The sequence below is a fragment of the Trachinotus anak genome, unplaced genomic scaffold, assembly GCF_046630095.1.
Source record: "Trachinotus anak isolate AG129_WGS33_773 ecotype Australia unplaced genomic scaffold, CSIRO_AGI_Tana_v1 ptg000019l, whole genome shotgun sequence".
In the NCBI taxonomy this organism is placed as follows: domain Eukaryota; kingdom Metazoa; phylum Chordata; class Actinopteri; order Carangiformes; family Carangidae; genus Trachinotus; species Trachinotus anak.
In genome coordinates, this window is record NW_027273870.1 from 16282134 (window position 1) to 16300727 (window position 18594).

Sequence of the window (18594 nt, forward strand, 5' to 3'; positions counted from 1 at the left end):
AATGTTGAGTCCAGGGGCGCCTCGGTGGCTCACCTGGTAGAGTACGTACCATTAAGGCTTGGTCCTAATAACAGTGGCCCGGGATTCGAATCAGACCCGCAGCCATTTGCTGTGTGTCATCCCTCCTCTCTTTCTCTCCCCAACTTTCCTGTCTCTCTCACTGTACCTATAAATAAAGGCCTAAAAAAGCCAGAAAAATAATTTTTAAAAAAGTCCAGTGAAACACCACCTTTAATGACGACCTCAGCAATAAACATATAATTTAATTTACAGATTCCTGACAGTGACACCAAAAACCAACATTACCAGCCTGGCAAAGACAGATTTTATCGCAGGGCTGTTGTATTGGACTGTCATACATTGTATGGGTGTCCCTAAGACAGTGGCCACTGAGTGTATGATGAGCTTACAAAATATGATGCCATCCTATAGGCTACAGTATATCAAACTATCCAGCTAATTAATGCAAATTAGCTCCACCTCCCACCTAAAATTGAAATGTTGTTTCCACCTTCCACGCTCAGAGATACATCAGTATTGCCTGCCTAATGAGTACTTTTACTGTAATTTGCTTATAATACTTATGTACTTCTTATGTACCATAGGAGTGAGACCAAAAAATTGATCCATCAGATGAGGACATGAAAACCTGTCTCTGTCCTGTGGTAGTTACATCTCTCCTGCTGTTGTGTGTGTGTGTGTGTGTGTGTGTGTGTGTAATCAGTTGCTTTATTAGTGGTTAATAAATTAATAAATAATTTATTAATGATTTACAGATCAGTTAAAAGCCATTGATAAGAACTGCTTTTGTGTTGCCCGGTTGGGTTAGGGTTAGCCAACTGTCAGCTGCAGTACATCTGGACCAAAACAGGCCGACCTTTATGAACATCTGATCAAGTTTACAGCTGCAGACTTGATATTATCGTACAACACTTTATTATTGATTTATTTACATTTCTATGAGGCTGACTTAATTTTGCTGATGGCTTATTACAAAGTGAGAACCCCATAATTATTAACATTGTCTATATGTTAATGTTAGAGGGGTCTCACTGATGTATTAAAGAGCTACCTAAAAAAACAAGTGCCATGCTGGAGGAGGATTTCCCACAACCTGGCAACTAACCAGTAATAAAGTAACTAATTACACACACACACACACACACACACACAACAGCAGCACGGATGCAAATACCATAGCAACCCAAAATTCTTAATTACTTATAGCCAATAACTGATCTAAAAAGCATTGGTGGATTATGTATAAACCCGCAATAAAGCCAGTAATAACAGCTTATAAACTCTTCATAAACTGTGCCTTATCAGAAAAAGGTAGACTATCTGTAAAAAACACAATAGCCTGGACCAAACAGGTCCATTAGTAGCGCACTGCTGCTGTTGTTGTCCCCTCCAAACTTGAAATGAAAATTGCAAAACATGCACACACACACACACACACACACACACACACACACACACACACACACACACACACTGGACCACCCCGCCCCGGTCCCGCCCAGCGGCCCGACCCCATGGAGAACAGACAGTGGATCATGTGACAGAAGCAGTTTCTAAACGACAGAAACGGAGAGACACACACACACACACACACACACACACGGAGAGAGAGAGAGAGAGAGAGAGAGGGAGAGAGAGAGGGAGAGAGAGAGAGTTTCGTAACTCAGGGAAGTTTGGTGGAGCCATCGATCACCGGAGCGTCTTGTTTTCTCGGAGCCTGATGTCAGTGGCACGGCGGAGGGCTGATCGTCGCCTGCGTCACTTTTTCAGCGGGGCCGCCTGATTGAGTTTCCTCACAGACCGTCTCTCCTCCAGGAACAGACTGTATCCTCCATCTAGAAGTAAGTCCGACACCGAGATCTGGCTCTAATGCTCCTGCGGGGGACGTGACAGTGTTGTCCGGGCGGGCTCATTCGGTGACCCCGCCGGCACACTCTTCTTATTTCCTCTCGGATGTAGTGTGGTGGACGCCTGGAAGTGTTGCCTGGTCTTTTAAAAGTTTGACGTGTTTTTGTTAGTTGACCTGTTGTATTGAAGCAAACTTTATTATGGGACGGAGAGGTGGTCTGGTTAAATGAGATAATCTCGGAGTTGTTTTCAGGACAGTGCTCGTATTTTTGTGTGTTAACGACATTGTCGTTTATTTCTTGTGGTAAAATTGGAGAAAATCTGCGGCCTTTTCAAATTAATTGACCTGATGACCTAATGATCTTCGCACTGGTTGATAACCGAGCAATTAGACAATTCCATGTTTTAACTTTATATAGGCCATAACATTATTGTTAATTAGTTAGAATTAAAAAGTGGTCAAATGCGGGTTTACGTGGGAGAAAGAGAGACTCTGCTGGAATGATCAGCCTCTGTAGCTGTAGCTTCTGTTTTTGACATTTAACTTTTGATATGTGATCTCAGTTTGCTTTAGATGTAAATATTTATTATAATATATGAAAAGGCTATTATAATATATGAGAGTTTAGGTAATGTTTAGTTTATGAAATGTCAGACAGAAGTTCAAAATGCCCATTACAAGGTGTGAGAGCCCAAGGTGTCTCATTCCATGTATTATTTGGTCAAAAATGTAAAGATATTCAGTTTAAAATGATGTAAATATACATGATGGAATCTTCTAATTATATACATTGTACTGTAGAAGCTGGAACCAGGCTGTAGGGTATTTGTCATTTTTGCTAGAATAAACAGCTGAAAGGATTCATCGAAATTGTCGCAGGTTTTCTGTCAGTGGACTCATTGATCGATTGACGAATTGTTTCAGCTTGTACTTCAGGTTTTGATCGAGGCCTCAGTAAAGACTGAATCTGATGCTGATGCAGAACTGAGCAGTGGTGTGAGAGTGACGGTTGGTGTCAGAGCTGAGTGCAGTGTGATACACTGAGACGGGTGTATTTGACAGGTGTGTGTGTGTGTGTGAGAGAGAGAGAGAGAGAGAGAGAAAAGAGAAAGATGGAAAGATTCAAACCCTCAGTCACACCTGAGCTTCTCTGTCTGTCCTCTCATTTCACTACATCCTTTACACAATACACATTTCTTTCTGTGTGTGTGTGTGTGTGTGTGTGTGTGTGTGTGTGTGTTTCTCTGTCTCTGTCTCTCCCTGTTTCCTGTGCTTTGTTTCAAGGCTGAGGCTTGCGTCACACATTCCACTTGGCATATGAAGCCCTTATCCTGTTTAGAGCCTGGAGTGAGAGAGAAAGAGGGAGAAAGAAGGGAGGAGAGAGGGATGTGGATGTGGGGGGTGGATGGGTGGAATGAGGGCGATCTCTCTCTCTTACCCTCTCTCTGCCTCTCTGTCTTACTTTATACTCTTCCTTCTCTCACTCTATAAAAGTTCAAAAAAGAAGAAAAAGATGTGCTGACCTCTTTTTTTTTCCATAGATTTATTTCTTATTTATTCATCTCTCATTAGGGCAGGACACACACACACACACGCCCCAAATAACCCACCCACCCCTACACCTCTTTTCCTGAATCAACATGCTGATGTTATCTGGTGGAACAAAATGCGCAAGAGTGCATACACACACACACGCACACACACACACACACTCACTCACACACTGCTCAAAGGGCATGTCCTGGACAACATTAGGGCTAAACATTAAACTCCTGGATGCTGGGGCATCGGTGATTCTCCATTAGAAGTTAAGGAAATAAGGACACTGTGGTCCACCGACGGCCATAAATTTAAAAAGCTGAAACCCGTTACACAACTTCACATGCGTGCCAGCACACGCACGCTCTCACACAGTCATGTAAAAGCACATACACGCACCCTTGTGCAGTGTGTCTGTTACCGCTCTTAAACCACTGGATTGAGCCACTGTGACTGTGTGGCTCTGCCCCCCCCCCCCCCCCCCCCCCCCACCCTCCTCCCCATGTTTGAGGTCCATTGAAGTTTTGTCATATTTTGGTTGAAACCCACTTCGTTTTCTTCCCCGCTTCTGTCTCTGCCTTGTTCTTTCCACTTCCATTTTGACATAGTTTGGTCAGAGCGGCTGTTTTCTTTGCCCTTTCTCTCCTTCTATTCCCCCTTCTGTCCTCTCATTCTTCGGGTAGGGAGGTGCAGGGTGTTGGAGGGAGCTAGTGGTGGTGGTGGTGGGGGGTGGGGGGTGGGGGGGGTGGGGGGGGGGGGGGGTCAGACAGGAAACCGCAGGCCCCCTGCAGCAGCACCCCCCATTTGGCTTCACTCCTCCTCCTCCTCCTCCTTCTCTTCTTTACACCCCCCGACCCATCACGCAGTGTGGAAATAATAACAGTCAGACTAAACTCTGAGGGCTTCCGCTTCTCTCTCTCTTTCTCCCTGGCTGCTTCTCTCTCCTTCCCTCCATCCTCAGTTGTCTGGAAACCCTCAAAACTCTGCTCTCTTTGACAAGTTCGGCTTGAGGTGCATGTACGTGTGTGTGTGTGTGTGTGTGTGTGTGTGTGTGTGTGTGTGTGTGTGTGTGTCTTTGTCAATGTTTGAGCCTTATGTCAACTCCAGTGTGTCTTAAAATTTGTGTATCCATGTGTGTGAATGTGTGTGTGATGATGGATCCTGTTTCCTCTCCCCCTTCTGATGGCCCCCTCTGGCTTCCCCCCGAGGTCTACAGGCCCGCAGCCCCACAGTCTGCTGGAGAGGGACTACGTGCCTGTATATGTATGTGTGCTTGTGTGTGTTGGGGGGTTGTAAAAGCACGAGAGGAGTGGGCTAGGCAGCTCAGATGAGGGAATAGGAAGTCAAAATGAGAGGATAGGGGGCTTCAGCAGGGGTCTTAAAGTGAGAGCGAAGTCAAAGTCAGAGCATGTGAGGAGTTATTAGGGGGGTCTGGAGTAGGAAGTGAGGTAAGGGGTTGAAATGAGGGAGTAGGGAGGTACACTTGGGGGTGAGAGCTTGATAGAAGGAGTAAATTCGGATGGGTCGAGGGCAACAGAAGGAGTGTGAAGCAATTAGAACCTACACTGGAAGTGAGCTCAGAAAAAGGAAAAGTTAAACGCTGGAATATTAGCTTGTCACCATCATGAGTCATGTAATAGGATCTTAAATTAAGTTAGGATTAATTTTAATTAAGACTGTCCACCTCATTCCCTGAGGGGTGCAAATAGGTAACAGAGTGTGAGTCAAGCTGCAATATGTACATGACATTCTGCTCTGTAAGTGGTGAAGTGTGTCAGGGCGTGAGTGCTGTTTGAGTCAGGGGATTTATCAACATGACAGTCATGGTGTAAGACAGCAGAGGACCAACATAAGGTGGCACTGAGGAGGTAAAAGAGGTGAGTGAGAAAGAAAAAGTAAAAGAAAGAGTCGAGAGCAGGGATCTCAAGGCTGCAAGTGTTAAGTGTGTGTGTGTCTGCATGTGTGTCTATTGTGGCGTGTTCTTGGACAAAGCTGTTGTCTGGAGGTTTCTGGTCTCTCTGGTGATCTCATCTTCTCCAGCCTGTTGCCATTAGAGTGTGTGTGTCTGTGTGTGTGTGTGTGTGTGTGTGTGTGTGCGCGCGCATTCCCGTTTGTGTCTGTGTATGTTTAAGCATGTGTGCGTGTCTGTAATAATTTAGTCCTTTAGTGATTTAGTGTGTGTATTCTGTTGAGCTAGCAGAAACTTGGTGTGCGGCTGTGAGTGTGTATAAGTAAGTCTGTGTGTGTGTGCGTGTGTGTGTGTGAGTGTGTGGTTGAGTCGGTAGCCAGGGGCTCCAAGCCACAATATTTTCCCCTTCAGTCATGTTGTTTTATATCATTCATAGAGAAGGAGAGAAAAAGAGTGCGGTGTGGTGTGTGTGGTTCAGATAAATACAGTAGTAGAGACCTGAATGATTGTTGAGGAGCGAGTGAAGAAGAGGTGTAGAGGAAGATTTGGCGTCCAAAGTGGAGAGAGAGAGAGAGAGAGAAGAGTCTAGGAAGTGTTTGCTGAGTGGGTTGGGGTTGAGTACACAGTAGCTCTACTGACCTAGAAGGACAATATTTGCAGACCACACTCGACATGCACAAACACACACCCACATGTAGTGCACAGGGAGAAAATACTCCTCAGCAACCCAGGTAGGGCGACTTATTTACCAAATAGGTGCAGTGCACACTGGTTCCTTCACTGCACAGCCTGCACTGTGCTCTTAGGGTTTTCAGCTGTAAACCTTTAAGTGCTCTGATGAAGCAGAGGTGCAACAGCTGTCTGATCTCTGTCTCACAGAAAGTGGTTGTTGTCCTCCACGAGGTCAGTTTGACCCAATACAATACTCACTGAGTCAGAGGAGCAGCGCAACCAGGGCTGCAACTAACATTTCAAAAGATCAGTTCCCCAATTTACCATCAATTTATTATCACATAAGACACAAAAAAGCAGACAATTGTCAGATTTGAGAAGCTTAAATTAGGGCGTGTTTCATGGTTCTGGTTGTAAAATGATGATTAATCAATTATCAGATGAATTTTCTGCTGAGCAACTAATCGATGAATACTGCAGCTCTGAATGCAATGCAGATTCAGACACAAACGTACAAGCTCCAGCTGCAGATTGTCTTTATCTCCTAAGACCTTATGGTTTTTTTGGAGTTGTCCTGAAGATGATGCTGTGCGGCTGAAATAAATCTTATTTCCTGCAATTGTCTAAATTTTCTGCAGCTCATTGTATTTATTCTTTTATGATCCACCCCGAGGGAAAGTTCGAATTTTTTCACATGGATAGTCTCCCCCGCTCACCCATCCTGTTGTCACATGTTGGCTGATAGCTCTCCTCTGTTCATTTCCCTGTGTGGCCCAACCACCTGGCAAACACCTCCACTCTGATTAAAACAAACAACATTAATTATTTGCTGCTGCTGCTGCTGCTGCTGCTGCTGCTGCTGCTGCTATGTGACCCAGATCTCTCTCACCATTGCTCAAATTTCCCTGTGTGTCCTCCAAACCAACGACAAGCCCATTTAGCCTGTTAAACTGTAGGTAGCAGGCCAGTGATGGGAGATATGTATGACAGGTGAACTTTGAGGGGGGATGGCATGTTCCCTTTTCTGCATATCTGTCTAGGAATTCAGTGTACCCTGCGAGTGCTGTAGGGCTTTGTTACAGTTTTTGTGAGATGAACTTAGATGACGGGAGGTCTAAAAAGCTAATTATGTCATTTTCTTCATGCATGTACGCATAACACTACACACATGACTCATGTATGCACAGGTAGACACAAGTTACTCTAAATCTCCCTCCAGCAGAGCCCAGCCCTGCAGTGACAAGATAATTTGCATTTATTGTTTTTCAGAGGTAAGAGGAAGCACTGAGTCACTCGTGTCTAGGTAAATAAGTGTGTGTTTGTGTGTGAGGGGAGTTTTTGTAGCTGTTGTCGTAGATGGGCAGCACCCTAAGAAACTGGCCTATAGGTCACTCATAAACTTGCAAAGTCACAGTGTTTTCGTTTATCAAGCTACAGATTTTCCAGAAGGGGAAGTGTTTGGTCATTTTCCCTGTGGCAATCTGCACTATCTAAGGAAATTCATACAAGCAGGGTCAAAATGACTTTTTTTTTTTTTTGCTGAAAGGTGGCTTGAGCCGATGGTGTTGTCCAAATGATTTGTCCATTACACTATTAGTCAGCTGACAGACAATTTATCACCATCAATTCCGATAATTGATTCATAATTGAATATGAAGATTTGCCGATTTTCTCTGTTTTTATATCAATGTAAACTTAATATCTGTAAACACTTCACATTGAGTCTTCTCGTTGGCATGTAGCATTTATACGTACACATTCAATCAATGGTTATTCATGTCATTCAATGTCTGTTCATTCACCATCCTCCACTTATGGGTGTTCACAGGAGTTATAAGAGTTATAGATGTTAACAAATACATTAATAAACACTGAATCTACTTAGAGCTACATTATAATGTGTTATTTGACATTTATTACATTTTAATTTATTGCTTATAAATGCTTAATAGGGGGACTTTTTTGGGAAGTGTCTGAAGACATCACATTTTTTTATTATTTTCTGACATATTTGTGATTCATCAAAAGAATCATGTCGCAACACTGAATTCTGTTGTGTGGGCCTGTTTTCTAGTGTATTGTATCAATGACACTTTGTGTCTGTGAACATGAATAGTTGTGAGTCAGAGATGTGTCTTGCATATTTTCTACTCCTTTTTTTTATAGTACCTCCCTCCCTGCTTTTCTGCTTCAGAGGCTGAGGGGACATTTTTAAATACAAACAGAGGATGGAGACAAGGATTGGGGCTTTCCACCATGGCCACAGATTTTTCTGAATTTTTTGCTACTGTAGGGAAAAAACCTGTATACTGTACTTACTGTACACTGTTCACTTACAAGCTGAGAAGTTTCTTCTTCTGTCCTTTTCCTGTTTCGTGATCTGCTTCATGCCTGCTCTTATTGTCACCTCAGTGTGTGGATCACAACCACAATAGAACAACTGCTTGACCTCCAGTTGAACTACAACACAATACAAACCCAGATTAAAAAACACACCCTCAAAGACACATGTACACACCCGTGCGCGCGCACACTCACACATACACACACATACACTCCCCACCTGCCTACAGCCTCTTTGTTTCTTTGGAGCCAGGCGAAGGGTGAGGCTTTAGTCGTCACGTTCACACCCTTCCTGAACCAGCAAGCAAGCATCCTGCTCTCCTATTGGTCTGCTCCCCAGCTGGACTCTGTGTGTGTCAGAGTGTGTGTGTGTGTGTGTGTGTGTGTCTGCGCGTGTGTGTGCGGGTGTGTGTGTGCGTGCGTGTGTGTGTGTGTGTGTGTGTGTGACCTGATTAAAGTCCACAGTCTGGAGAAAAGTTAGCCTTTAATTATTAACAAATGGGCAAGAACACAGGCGGTTACACACACACACACACACACACAGACTCCCTAAGGGTACATTCTTTGACAGTTCATGTTGCTGTAATGCTCCAGTGATCTCACACATACACACACACACACACACACGCGTGCGCACACACAAACACAAACACACTCATTTAGGCACAAACACAGAGTCATCTCAGCTGCACCTGGTTAGTCAAAGCTAAGGTAACTGGAACTGGAACCTTTGAAACCTCACACACTTTTGATCCAAACACTTGACAGCCCTCAGTAGGTGTGTGTGTGTGTGTGTGTGTGTATGTGTGTGTGTGTGTGCGCGTGTGTCTGTGTGTCTGTGAGGTTTCACTGTCTAGTCTTTGACACTGGGCAGTTTCTAGCCTCATCACACCTGGAACCGTCTGTGTTCTCGTAAAACGACCCGTCGTAAATTTGTCTCTAGCGTTGTTTGAAAGTGTCAGGAATTTTCAGACAACACACTCGTCGTTAAGTGGTGTTTGACAAAATGTCACACTGACAAGATTTGTTTGTTAGCATGACGGAGAGTGAGAAGAGCCTCTGGTGGAGATTGTGAAAGTACACAGGAGAAGAAGATGTGTAAAATCTGACAGAAAGAAAATGTAATGGCTATTGTCTGACATGATTTAGTGGAGGTGAGGTCGAGTGTGCTCTAACACACAGACACGCACACAAACACACCTCAAATACAACACTTTATTAAAGATTAAACCAATGGTCCGCAACCTTTTTGGCCAATGAACCCTCACAAAAAGAGCAGTGTCTAGTTGAGGCCCCTTCAGCCCCCGTCAGATGACTTCATTTGAACTACTTTTTTTTCACAAAAAAAGGAAAAAGCTAGGGAAAAGTCTTAAAACTGAATCCAAATTGATGAAGCAAAATTAAGTGTTTTCTTTGCTCTGACATCATTAATCATCTCACGACGCCCTGGATTTAGCTTGTGACCCTTACAGTAGAGTATTCTTTCATTGTCGTACTGCTGTCTTCACTAATGAGTATTTCCTCCACGACTGGTTACGGACCATTACTGGTCTCCATGTTGAACCATACTGAAGAAGAAAGTAAAAGAAAAGATTAAATTGTGAGTTTAGCCTGTATGTGTGTTGTATGTTTTAACTGTGTGTATTAATGTCTCTGTGTGTTTGTGTTTTATTTTGTAGGAGCCTGGCCTGTGCAGCCATGCTGATGTATGATTACCCTCTGAAGACAGACATGGAGACGGTAAGGCACGTGTGTGTTTGTGTAAATGTAGGTTTTGGTGCTTTTGTGTGTGTGTGTTTTGAGCACCCTCATCATGCCTGAGCATGTTTTTGATGCCGTACAGTATCTCTGACCTATACACACACATACACGCACCTCTTCATACACCTACACACACTCCTGCTACGTGTCTAGACAGAGTGGTTCCCACATTCCAGCTCTTCCTGGACAAACAGGCTGCTGTACAGTGCATATTTGCATACAATGGGTACACACTGCCAGGCAGAAGGCTAATGAACACACACACAAGTGCACTGTACTGTGAGACATTACAGTTATCTGCTCCCATACAGAAATGGGTTTAAAATTTTTTGGCTGGCTGTAGGTGTTTGTGTGGCAGAAACATGTTTTCCCTGTTATTGAATGCAGAGCGGAAATTTTTAACTCCCTGCTCTTTTGTCCTCCTTTGCTGCTTCCTTCTCCTGTATCCTCTCTTTCTCTCTCGCTCACAGTCATTCTACTCTTCGTTAGTGAAAACCCCGGAGCCATACAGAGTGATCTTCCCCCATCCCGCCCCCCTCTACCACACGCACATGCACACCTTCGCCCAGTCCCACCCCCCCAGCAACCCCACGCACACCCAGCTCGAGCCAGTGGACCTGTCACTGAGCAAGCGCTCCTCCTCCTCCAGCTCCTCTTCCTCCTCCCCTCCCTGCTCCTCCGCCTCCTCCCCAGCCTCCTCGCGCAGCTCCCCGCCTTCGCCTTACAGCATGGCGAGCCGCGCCTCCCCCCGCTGCTCCCCTCCACACTCCCAGCTGCGCTCTTCACCCTCCCATGCTGTCCCGCCGCCCACTCCTTCGCTTCCGTACCCCACTATGGTGACTCCTCTCATCAGCTCGGGCTCAGGTGTCATCCAGGGGTCAGGGGTTATGGTGTCTCCAGTCATGGTCCCTCTCTCTGTCCTCTATCCCTCGCCTCTCCACCTGCACCAGCCGATAATGGTGAGCCCACCTGTTGCCTGTGACAATGACCATATTCGAAGCAGGGAGCACAAGACAGGTGAGACCTCATTTATTGTTTTACTCAGGTCACTTTCTTCTTCTATTAATTCAATTTAGATTCTTTTGATTTGAGCTCTAATAACATGGCACACTGTGTATGTTGCTAAACAATTATTAAGTTACAAAAAAGGTAATGAAACTAAGTGAAACTTAAAAGCGGAATGAAGTGGAACAAAAACAACTATAAAAAAACAGGAAGTAAATCGAGGATTATATCTATAAGACACCAATGTCTGGAAAGTGCTGGATCCAATTAAAATGTATCCATTATACAGTATATCAAATGTTATTCTTCATATATCTTTTTCTGAAACTGAAAAAGTGCTTTTCATTTCCTCTGTTCTCAGAATAGCATTTTCAGCAGATTCTCGTTTCTTAGGGAAGCCATGTTTTTTTGCTTCTGTTTTCTGTGGTCAGCTGGAGGTCACTGAGCTTTGCAGAGGTCACCATCCTCTACTCTTCAATCTGTAATAGAGACAGATACAGTTGAAGTTATTTATTCTTGTAAAATAAATAAAATGAAAAGGACTAGGAGTCTACAGCCATGCTAGCAGCTCTGTGGGAATGTACTTTGAGCTAAATGCTGAGTGCTAACATTATAAACCAAGGCTTTGGGCAAATTAAATGTCCGTACTGGTTTCCATTGCAATCCATCCTGTAGTTCTGAAATATTTCACTCTGGACCAAAGTGGTGGACTAACCATCATTGCCATCCTTATAGCCACACCTCTAGCATGGCTTATAAAAACATACTTAACATCTGGGAGAGAAGTAATAGATAATAGTATAATAGTAAATAAAAAATTAGTTAAGGAAGAACCTTAAAATTCTGATGGGTGGTCTGGAAGATTTGATCCTAATTTTATATATAAGATATTAACAGAATGTTAATGTGAATAACTCCTGACCATACAGACCAGCTCACATCTGCTGATTGTTTAACATCTACCCAGTTCACTCTACAAAGCCCCTGGAGTTGCGAGGCGACGCCCACGACCTGCACAAGCCAATCAAAACAGAGCCTTGCCCTGAGCTCACTCATGACCACCACAGCAGCCATGAGATGAAATCATCCGTCATCAGGACACCACACGAATACGAGTGAGTAACAACAAACTCATACAGATTTTGAAAGAAGCACAAAAAGTGTCACAAGTTTCGCTGTCTGCTGCAGCGCTTCCCCTTTAACTTTATATGAAAGTGGCGGTCAGAGGGTTTTTTTTGCAGGTGCAGTCCCAAGACAAGGGTGGGGCATCATTTGAAATTTTTTGATTCCAGGATTTAGGTCCTGATATCAAAACAGTGCTAGTATTGTTACCATAGTGTAATGGTTCTCAGACTGTGGGGCGGGCAAGGCTGGGAGGAAACATGTGGAGCGCTTATAAAAATTAAATGAACCTAATTCATGAAGGAAAAATAACCAATAAAGAGTGCTCAACAGAATTTACTCAGACAACAAAATGATATGCACTGTAAAAGATGGACAGGTTTTTGACCGGGAAGAAAAGAAATACACAGCTGTCAATTTTGATGAGTGTCTTCAAATAAGTAGTTTAAATGAAGTCATCTGAATCTCACACATTTGAACAATCCAATACATGATAGAGCTCATCTTTCTCTCTGTTTACTGTCATTCATGCTGGGGAGCTATGTGATTTTTGTGTCTAAAACTTGTTTGGGCAAAGTTAAACTTCTCATGCAACAGTAATTCTTGAGAATAGTTTCCGCCGGATTGCTGAAGGCTGTTTTCAGTTTAAAGGGGGTTAGAGGGCCTTCTCAAATGTATCACTTTGTCTTAGCATGACGAATTCTGAATAAATAAAAACATTTTTAGCTATAAAATTCTATGATTTAAGATATGATTTGGTCAGTACTCAGTGTCCTGATGGCCTTAATGTAACGATAATAGGGACTTTAAGCAGGGCTGTTTGTAGGGACGGCTATGGCATGATGTTTATGGCGTAGATTGTGTCTCTAGACTTCGTGCCGGTGCAGTCCAACTATGTACTATGGGAGAACGACTGGTTTGCTTTTGTAGACACTTTGGCTGCACATGCAGGAAGTGTCAAGATAGAATCTACGTCATACACATCATGCCGTAACCTTCCCTTCAACCGTTGCTTTGCTGCTTAGAGTCCCTGGTATCATCCCACCGCCATCACCAGTTCAAGTCCATTCAGGGACCTTTGTTGCATGTGATCTCCCAAACACCCACATTTCTTTTTGGAAGTGCATAAATTATTTTGTCAATTATTAGATTTGTGAATTATTTTCATGCAAAGAATTATTTGATTACTGGTCAGTGATTTAATTTGTTCCCTAATATCCACATAGGTGCTCAATAATAACTTCTAAATCTTACTCACTTAGAGTAAGTGTAGTGTTATTGGTAACTCGGCAAGTCGGGAAGCAAATGTATAAAAATATAACCTATGTACATGTAAAATACCATTTCCTGCCAACTCGCTGCTGTCTCCTATCTAACGAATGCAAAAATGCCCAGAAATTCTTAGGTTTGAACCCCAGTCCTATTTGATGACTGGCCTTTATTCAGTAGACGACACATTTTTACTGATGTTTTCACTGTGTTGAAAAACTCTTTGAGAAAATGTGCAAAGGTGGCAGTTATGAGACAGTCTCTCCACGCTCTGCTTCCTCTTTTTTTTCCCTGCAGTGGGAATGTGGGTAGGCAGAATTTAACTTTAAAAGAAGCTCAGAGATAAGTTTCTAATTAACAGAGATAAAACAGGACCAGTAACACAACAACAACAATATGGACACACTGCCTGTACTGTATGGTGGGGTGTGTCAAATTCCTTCATTCCTCTGTGACGCCTTTTATTCTCTTATTTCCAATCTTGTTTGCACGTCTCACAGCAGAGTTCATATCAGCCATCTCATTCTTGTCACCTCCTCCATTCCTTTTCCCATCTCTCCTTTCTTTCTCCTCCTTCCTGCGCTAGAAGCTTCCTGTGTTTTTTAGCGCTCATTGTCCGCCATCTCCCATTCCTTGTTGCTCTCCCCTTGCCTCCGCTCCTCCCTTCCTGTTCCTCCTCTCCTTCCCACCTCCTCCTCCTCCTCCTCACCTCCTTCATCTTTCTGCAAAGCATCGGCTTTTCCCTCAAAGAAAGAAAAGCAGGTCAGACGTAGACGAAAGAGTCGGGGAAGTTGGTTGCCTGTTAGTTCTTGCTTGTCTTCTACGGTAGTTGTGAAGGCGGTTGCCATCACGGGCCGCCATTGTTGCTGTACCATCTGTGAGATAATTGGAGAAAAAAAGTTGTCATGTCTTTATCTGTCATCACCTCTGAAAACACACTCGTAAATGGGCAATGCAAATATGCTGTATGTATATGGTGAATAGGTCAAGTTTTCTCAGTCTGTATAATTATGATGGGGTTGGCCTTTGTGTGTGTGTTTTGTGTGTGTGTGTGTGTGTGTGTGTGTTTTGTGTGTGTGTGTGTGTGTGTGTGTGTGTGTGTGTGTGTATGTGTGTTCTTTTGCAGGGGATTTTCTTCACATTCCTTTTACACAGAACTGATCTGTGAGGGATTCATATTTCAACACTTGACACCTGCTCTCAACTGCCACTTACACACACTTGCATGCACAATAACACACACACACACAAACACACACTTTGATGACTCTTTAAGTGTAGAAAGACAACTCTTTCCTGTTTTCTTTTTTTGACTGTAAAACACTTTAAAATGTCGCATTTGTCCTCTATTTCTTTCTCCTTTTCTTTTAATAATAATTTTCTGTTATTGTTTGTTGAACTGTATGTTATAATTTTGTACAGAATAGCTTAAGCCTGTTTACTACACAAAGTATTCAAACACGCACACACAGTGCAGTATTAGAAACCTAATCTGCTTGGGCTCATTGAAGTTGGGTGTGTGACTAAAAAGATTGTTTTCTGACCTTCGGCTCAACGTCCAGTGAAATTCCAGCGAATTAATTGTTGAATGGTTAAATGACAACAACAAAAATGCGAGAGGTGACAGGACAAAGCTTAGGCGTGGCAAACTGGAAAAGGCGGGAGGTGTTTTTCAACTTCCTGACTGGTAGAAGTTGTTATTGCATTGGAGAGAAGCTGCCGCCAAATCAAACTTGCATTTAGATTTCAACATCATGAAAGGGTCAGTTGTTACACGACACCAGCGCCCTCTCCTGATCAGACCAGACAAAGGCAGGTGGAGCGGTCACCAGCAGTTAACTCGAACATCTTGTTTTTCTTCTGTTTGTCTTAGGGGTAACAACCCATCAGTAATAGTACACTCTGGCACAAAGCATCCTCTCCCTGCTGACTCTCCTGACTCGCTGAAAAAGCGACGAATTCACCGCTGCGACTTCACCGGCTGCAACAAAGTGTACACCAAGAGCTCTCACCTCAAAGCGCACCGCAGGACACACACAGGTGAGAGGCCTCACACACAACCTGTGTTTTTACCCACCTGTGTTCACATCTCTAAACCTCTTTTATAAACCTTTTTAATGATCATCCTCTTTTTTCTCTCTGTGTAGGTGAGAAACCCTACAAGTGTATGTGGGAAGGCTGCACGTGGAAGTTCGCCCGTTCAGATGAGCTTACGAGACACTTCCGCAAGCACACAGGGGTCAAACCGTTCCAGTGTCCCGACTGTGAGCGCAGCTTCTCCCGCTCTGACCACCTGGCTTTGCACAAGAAACGCCACCTCCTGGTGTGAGACAGGGCTTGGGGGCAACTTGAAAGAAACTCGGCGATGGTTTCAACATCGGACTGTACCACTTTGACTTGAGTTTTTTTTTTTGTTTGTTTTTTAAAGAGCTGGGCTTAAACATAGAGACTCTGACAGGGAGTGGGGAAATGTTCCTCAGGGTGCAAGTTTTCACCTCATTAGCCTGAATAATGAGCTGGTGTCATCCATCAGTTTTATCAGTAGCTCATTTTGACATTATAATAGAAATGTAGGTGTTGTACCAGACCTCTGATCAACTATGGAGGGTCCAGACACTTTGGGGCAGCAGCATCTCAGCTGGCCTGAGAACAGCGTCCTCTTGTGGCCACAGGACCAAACTGCATCGTCACCCGCTCTGTTGAAGACACACGGCGTGCTCAAGCTTCTTTGTGCAACATCAGCTATTGTTTCTCTGCATGCATTCAAGTAAGAATTGTGGACTTAGACACACACACACACACACACACACACATATGTCACTTGCTAGCTAGGCCAATATAATGTGAAACTTTCCAGAATGTATCATATCACATCTACTGTGCATCGTGTCATACATACTTCAGCTTTTTTCATCAGCGCAGCTACCTGTGACATAACGCTAATGCTAACTCCTCCTTCATGGACCAACCACAAAAAAACACCACACACCTCATCTGCCTCTACCAGCTTACATCATGAAGGTAGCTAGAGGTAGCTAATGCTCACTTTCCCTTGTGCATACATAGAGAACATGCACATGTATAACAGCACACACAGCAGAATACATGCACTTAATAAAAGCAGCTCAGCCTCGGTCTTGTGTGCTTTTGGTATTTGGGTTGAAAAAAACTGGGACTGTGGGTCTCATTCATTGTTAGAGTGAAGTCTTTTTTTATGTTTTAATTGAAAAATGTGAAAGTTGCTGCACAGGGGCATTATTGTGTCAGTGAGGAAAAGACACCACTTGGTTGGTATAGGGGTAGAAGCAATGAAATGTGTCTTACCAATGTTTTATATCACAGTTTATGTATCTATGAACTATTGTTTGGTTTGTGATGTGACACCGTGGTAGCCTTTTTTCATTGTATTACGATTTTATATGGGAAAAATACAAAGTGAAAAGCAGGGAAATTTGCTCATTAATTTTTGTTTTTCAGGAGCAGATGAGTTTTATTCCAGCGTACTTTAAAGGATATCTTGAATAAGATATTTTAAAAGAAGATGCAATTTAATTCCACAGTGTTAAATATGCAATACACCCATATAATTCCAATCAAAGGTTGTAAGATAGCAAATCATTTTCTGCAACACCATCATCTTTTTTAAATGCCGTCACCACTTTAGAGAGCATGAGTTTTTTTTTCTGGAGAACAAATAGTTTTGTGTATAGCGTCTTTGTACATCTTTAATGTGCACTTTATATACAAATATATAAAATCATTCTACAACATTCCCAAAGCTCTATTCATAGATCTGCTGGTCAGTTTGACAGTTTGATCTTGGGTCAGTTTCTAATCATGTAATACCAGAGGAAGGTATGGACCTTTTTTGAGTCACAAGTACACAAACAGACACACATGCATTCCGAATGTAGCGGCTCATCTGATCTGCATTTGCTTCTGGATAATCTTTGCAGTTTTTGCTTGTATATGTTTTTGTATCTCTGCAAATATAAGTTGAAATATATATATATATATATATATATAAATATAAACACACACATATTTATACATATATATATATATGTATATATATATAATTGATTGTTAGACTGAAAGGGCAATTAAAGGTTTTTATTAAGCATGATTTTGATACTTTCATTAATAATGGATATTATACATTTCTATAAAGTTGTGTCTATAATAAACTCTATTTCTTTTTAATCTAAATGTTGGCTATTCAAAGGGAACATGTTAAACTGTGAATATATAACTGTACAGGTCTATCTGCAATTTTGCATTTATTTTAAAACAGAATATTCATACCACTTAATAAACTTATTGGCTATATTTGCATAACAGAGTGCTGTGTCTTTAATTCTGTAAGTGTGTGGTTGTACTGAAACAGTTATTGAATTTGTTGGAAAATGAGTTGATTGACAGATGATGAATTCACAACTACTGTCTTTTGACCTTTTCTTAATCATTTAAATCATTTATCAAGCAAAATGCCAAACATTCACAGGTTTTAGCATCTCAAATATGAAGTTTTGGTGGTTTTATATCATTACAGAACTGAATGTGTTTGGGATTTGCATTGTAGGTGTGTAGCTTCATGTATTTTAAGAGCTAACCAGAGCTAATAATATAATATAAATATTACAAGTTTGCTTACTGTTTAGCACATTTCATAGATTTCAACAGACCAGTCATGGACAGTAATTTAGTGAAGTACTGTACTTCAGCAAAATTTTGAGGTACTTGTGTTTTACCTAAATGTTTTCATTATATGCTATTTCATACTTTTACTTCACTTTATTTCAGAAGGAAATACTGTATGTTTTATTCCACCACATTTATTTTACAGGTATAGTTGCTAGTTATTTTTCAGAGAATTTAAGAATTTACATGTAAATACATCATAATCATCGTAATCATCATAATAATTCAAACAATGGGCTATACATAAATGCAAAACTCTGAAAAGATCCATTTTGCATAATGAGTACTGTGCATACCTGAAATCCATTTTGCTGCTAATACCTCTGCAATTTTATGTGGGACTAATTGTAATTGAGTATTTTTATAGGGTGGTATTGCTATTTTTTGTCTTAATATTTCCTCC

The 18594-nt window shown here is 42.3% G+C and overlaps 1 protein-coding gene across 1 annotated transcript; it reads left to right on the top strand.

The window, feature by feature from the left end:
• The first annotated feature begins 1589 nt into the window (after window positions 1-1589).
• Window positions 1590-17828, top strand: klf3 (Kruppel like factor 3 (basic)). The gene is made up of 6 exons (XM_071504323.1): window positions 1590-1862; window positions 10013-10073; window positions 10565-11111; window positions 12067-12214; window positions 15364-15530; window positions 15638-17828. Exons 2-6 carry the CDS (start codon window positions 10032-10034, stop codon window positions 15817-15819), a joined length of 1086 nt encoding a protein of 361 aa, XP_071360424.1. The 5' UTR covers window positions 1590-1862; window positions 10013-10031; the 3' UTR covers window positions 15820-17828.
• The last annotated feature ends 766 nt before the right edge of the window (window positions 17829-18594 follow it).

What these genes read in the sequence shown, in the direction of transcription:
- klf3 (XM_071504323.1), top strand. Translation starts at nt 10,032, where the DNA reads ATGCTGATGTATGATTACCCTCTGAAGACAGACATGGAGACG. An exon ending in AAGCAGGGAGCACAAGACAG is followed by an intron (nt 11,112 to 12,066) that starts GTGAGACCTCAT and finishes ACATCTACCCAG; the next exon opens with TTCACTCTACAAAGCCCCTG. An exon ending in GCACCGCAGGACACACACAG is followed by an intron (nt 15,531 to 15,637) that starts GTGAGAGGCCTC and finishes CTCTCTGTGTAG; the next exon opens with GTGAGAAACCCTACAAGTGT.